Source organism: Gavialis gangeticus, unplaced genomic scaffold, assembly GCF_001723915.1.
Source record: "Gavialis gangeticus isolate Ggan-Ray unplaced genomic scaffold, GavGan_comp1, whole genome shotgun sequence".
Lineage (NCBI taxonomy): Eukaryota > Metazoa > Chordata > Crocodylia > Gavialidae > Gavialis > Gavialis gangeticus.
Window position 1 is genome coordinate 19,139,334 of NW_017728997.1, and position 4,290 is coordinate 19,143,623.

The 4,290-nt window shown below is 69.4% G+C and overlaps 1 protein-coding gene across 2 annotated transcripts in view; it reads right to left on the minus strand.

The window, feature by feature from the left end:
• Positions 1 to 4,290, minus strand: part of LOC109289024 (sodium- and chloride-dependent creatine transporter 1-like) — a 22,302-nt gene that overhangs the window by 880 nt on the left and 17,132 nt on the right. Inside the window, exons 2-13 of one of the 2 annotated variants that reach the window (XM_019504881.1) lie at positions 3,510 to 3,618; positions 2,942 to 3,073; positions 2,570 to 2,834; positions 2,346 to 2,478; positions 1,638 to 1,772; positions 1,433 to 1,536; positions 1,231 to 1,355; positions 1,019 to 1,131; positions 784 to 921; positions 602 to 704; positions 409 to 509; positions 44 to 214 (exon numbers count right to left, since the gene is read on the minus strand). In XM_019504881.1, the coding sequence (XP_019360426.1) occupies positions 44 to 214; positions 409 to 509; positions 602 to 704; positions 784 to 921; positions 1,019 to 1,131; positions 1,231 to 1,355; positions 1,433 to 1,536; positions 1,638 to 1,772; positions 2,346 to 2,478; positions 2,570 to 2,834; positions 2,942 to 3,073; positions 3,510 to 3,597 (1,608 nt within the window). In that variant the 5' untranslated portion in view covers positions 3,598 to 3,618. Of the gene's footprint in view, positions 1 to 43; positions 215 to 408; positions 510 to 601; positions 705 to 783; positions 922 to 1,018; positions 1,132 to 1,230; positions 1,356 to 1,432; positions 1,537 to 1,637; positions 1,773 to 2,345; positions 2,479 to 2,569; positions 2,835 to 2,941; positions 3,074 to 3,509; positions 3,773 to 4,290 lie in introns of those variants that run through there. The other variant, XM_019504882.1, reaches the window with a different exon arrangement.

Consider the following 4,290-nt stretch of genomic DNA (forward strand, 5'->3'; position numbering starts at 1 on the left):
CACCCCCGCCAGGCTGCACTATGCCAGGGCCCCGGGCGCTCACCTCTCGCAGGGAGCCCTTGCAGCGCAGCAGTTTGTAGAGAACGGTGCATGGGATGCAGAGCATGGAAGAGAGGGCCAGGGCCCAGCCGATGGCGTCACCCCACCAGGGGTACACGTAGGTCTGGTTGTACGTCAGCTGCTGGTAGTTCACCACGTGGAAGAGGAAGATGCCCTGGGTTGCAGGAGGCAGCCATGAGACCATGGGAAGTCTCCTCCTCCCCTGGGCCCAGTCAGCCCAAGGACCGCAGCAGGGTGGGCGTGAGGGCCAGGACTCCTGCCTGCGCCACGAGGTGGGTGCAGGACAGAGCTGCCTCCCTGCAGCCACAGGGCAGACCGGCGCATGTGCCCCTGTGGGGGTGCACTCACCACGCAGACCAGGGGAGTGATGACGGCCCAGCACCACTTCATGAAGGGCAGGGGCCGGTAGCCGATCATGCGGGCCACATCATCCATGAAGCGGTCGGCTCCTGTGGGATGAGCACAGCGGGTTTGCTGGGGACCCAGTGCCATGCCCCGGGCACTCTGTCCCAGCCCTGGCACCCCATCCCCCGGCCCTCACCATAGACCCAGGCGATGACGACGCACTCCCAGAAGGCCTGCCACAGCAGCGTGATGCCGCTGGCCGAGTAGTAGTCGAAGAGCTGAAAGACGTACATGCCGCCCTGGGGCAGCGCAGCCATCACCGCCAGCCCCACCCGGCCCTGCACGGCACCCACCCCTGCGCCCAGCTCGTGCCCCTACCTCGGTCACCATGGAGAGGTCGATGAGGCAGCAGAGCAGGCAGCACAGCGCGGCCGTGAACTCCCGGCGCAGCGAGCCAGCGCCCGGCTGCGGGAACAGGTCCAGGATGCCCGTGATGAAGCCCTCGACGCCCACGAACTGCACAGGGCAGAAGGGTCAGCGTGGCACTATGCCCCCACATTCCCCCCGCAACTCCTGCTCACCCTGGCCCACAGCCCCTCTTCCCCGGCCGCACCTGGCTGTCGAGTCCCAGCACAAGCAGCATGAAGAAGAAGAGGGTGGCCCAGAGCGGCGACAGGGGCATCAGGGTCACAGCCTTGGGGTAGGCAATGAAGGCCAGTCCAGGTCCTGCGGGAAACGGTTGGGTAAGGGGGTGGCAGGAGCAGGCCTGGCATAGCCCTGCAGTGCTGGGAGCTGCCGCAACACCAGGCCGGAGTCAGCACTCACCCGACTCGGCCACTTTGGAGATGTCGACGCCCTGCTCGGACGCCATGAAGCCCAGCACTGAGAAGACCACGAAGCCAGCGAAGAAGCTGGTGGAGCTGTTGATCACGGCCAGGACATAGGCGTCCCTGCAGGAGACGGGAAGGTCAGTGCCAGCAGGGAATGCGCCACGTGTGGCCTGACCCCCCCCAGCGCCGGACCTCACCGGTAGCAGTTGTTGTGGAACCGGTTGTAGCTGCCCAGCGCGGTCAGGGCACCCAGCCCAATGGCGTAGGAGAAGAAGATCTGCGTGCCGGCGTCGATCCACACCTGGGGGCACAGGAGGGTCACAGCCCAGGGGTGGCCCCAGCTCTGGCCCACCCCACTCCACCCCAACCCTCCCCGCTCCAGCCCTACCAGCCACCCCTCACCTGGGCTTCAGCCAGCTTGGACCAGTCGGGCTTCAGGTAGTAGACGATGCCCCCCAGCGCCCCAGGCAGTGTGACACCGTGCACCAGCAGCAGAATCAGGACCACGTAGGGGAACAGCGCTGTGAAGTACACGACCTGCCGGAGCAGGCGTGGGTCAGGCTGGCTGCACTCGGCGCTGGGCAGGGGCCCTTTCTGGGGCAGGCTGCAGCTGCCTGACCTGGGGGCGCAACAGCCCCAGCCACATCCCCAGGGCTCATCCCACACCGCTGTCTTCACTTGGGGAGCCTGTGGCCCCACCCTGCCCCTGCCTTGCGGGGCTGCTGGGTCCCTTGGGCAGCAGAGCGGGGGCCAGGACAAGTGGGCACTAGCAAGGCGCTGGGAGCAATGTGGTGCCAGCCAGCTGCTGTCCCAGGGTTACCTCTGAGCCAGGTGCAATGCCGACCCAGGGGCCGGGACTCTGGTCCCTGCCAGTGGCACCGCCCTGCCATCTGCCCGTGTCGGGGTGCGGGAGTCTGAGGGGCATGGCAGCGCTCGGGGGCAGAGGGCCAAGCCCTGCAGAGCCCCACCTCCAGCAGGAGCCCAGGGGATGCTGCAGCTCAACTGGCTGGCGCCCGGCCCTGGCAGCCCCTCGGGGCGGGGTGTGCGCAGCACGGACCTCACACTGGATCTCGTGGCTGCGTCCCTGCCGCCTGCCCGGGCGGCCGTTACCTTCCCGGTGGACTTGACGCCCTTCCAGATGCAGAAGTAGACGATGAGCCAAGTGGCCAGCAGGCACAGCACCATCTGCCAGTGCAGCTCCCCTGGCTCGCCCAGGCCCCCCGAGAGCCGCAGCACCTTGTTCCTGCAGCGGGCACAGCGCAGCACGGCCAGCTCAGCAGGCGGCTCCTGCCAGACCCCCTCGGCCCTCGCCCACCCCCGGCCTGGGCACTCACTCCCAGAACTCGATGACGGGCGAGCGCTTGCCGGCCAGCTCGGTGCAGCTGAAGTTGGAGGGGCCGGCGCTGCTGTTGGTGCCGTTGGGGCACAGGCCCAGGGTGAAGAGCTCGGTGCAGCGCTCCGTGTTCCAGGGGTGGCCGCAGGTGGCCCAGGGCAGCGTGTCCGTGAGCGAGTGGGCCAAGTAGAAGAGCCCCCAGACCAGGATCATGATGTAGTAGGAGTTGCAGAAGAACACGATGACCATGGAGGCCAGGCCCAGACCTGGAGGTGTGGGGGCACATCAGAGCCGGCAGGCCTCAGAGCCGGAGCCGGAGCCGGCTCCGATGGGCTGGGCTGGGCTGGGCTGGGTGCGTGGCCCCCGCACGCACCTTTGAAGAGGGGGGCGATGTTCCAGGCGGCGATCCCGCCCTGCTTCATGAACTGGCCCAACGCCACCTCCAGGAAGAAGACGGGGATGCCCCCCACGAAGACAATCAGCAGGTAGGGGATCAGAAAGACGCCTGCGGGGGGACACGCATCAGCCCCTGGTGCGTCCCGACACCTGCGCGTTGGGACGGGCAGGGGACTGGGGCCAGGCCCAGCAGCACCCGGCTCCGAAACGTGGGCAGGCAGCCGCGCCCCTCCCCCCCAGGCCCCCTGCTCCGGCACGCTGCGCCAGCCGCCTGCTCGCGGATCTAGGTCAGAGCTGGCAGGAGCGCGGGAGCAGGCACGTGCCCAGGGGTCTGGCCTGGGCCGGCCGCCTGCGGGCGTGCGGGATTCTCCCACAATGCACCAGGGCAGAGCCCGGGCCTGTGGATGTGGTGCTGGGGCAGGCGGGGGGGAGCACGGAAGCAGAAGAGCGCTCCGGGGGGCGCGGAGACGGCTGCTGTGGAAACGGGGAGGCAGGCGGGGCCGGGGCCGGGGCCGGGGCAGTGCGGGAGCGTGGCCAGCCCTCACCTCCGCCGTTCTTGTAGCAGAGGTAGGGGAAGCGCCAGACGTTGCCCAGCCCCACGGCAAAGCCCACGCACGACATGATGAAGTCCATCTGCCGCGTCCAGGTCTCGCGCTCGGGCACGGGCATCTTCACGGGCGCCGCGGGCACCACTAGCGGTGCAGTGACGGCCCGCTCCTCGGGGCCCGGCTCGCCCGGCCCCGCGCCCTCCACCTCGGCTGCCTCCGAGCACCTGCTGCCCTCTGCGGAGACAAGGCCGGGCCGGGCGGGCGGCTGTGGGGACCAGGACCCCCACGGGCCCGGGCCCCGCACCCCTGGGGCCAGGCGCCATCGCTGCCTTGGTCATGGGAGCCCTGCCCACGGGGTCCGCCAGGCTAGGACTGGGGGCACTGGGAACCCCCCACCAGGCTGGGACTGGGGACCCCCTCTGCCAAGCTGGACTGGGGGCACTGGGAACCCCCCACCAAGCTGGGACTGGGGGCACTGGGACCCCCCATCAGGCTGGACTAGGGACCCGCTCTGCCAGGCTGGACTGGGGGCACTGGAAACCCCCCACCAGGCTGGGACTGGGGGCACTGGGAACCCCCCACCAGGCTGGAACTGGGGACCCCCTCTGCCAGGCTGGACTGGGGGCACTGGGAACCCCCCACCAAGCTGGGACTGGGGGCACTGGGACCCCCCATCAGGCTGGACTGGGGACCCGCTCTGCCAGGCTGGACTAGGGGCACTGGGAACCCCCCACCAAGCTGGGACTGGGGGCACTGGGACCCCCCATCAGGCTGGACT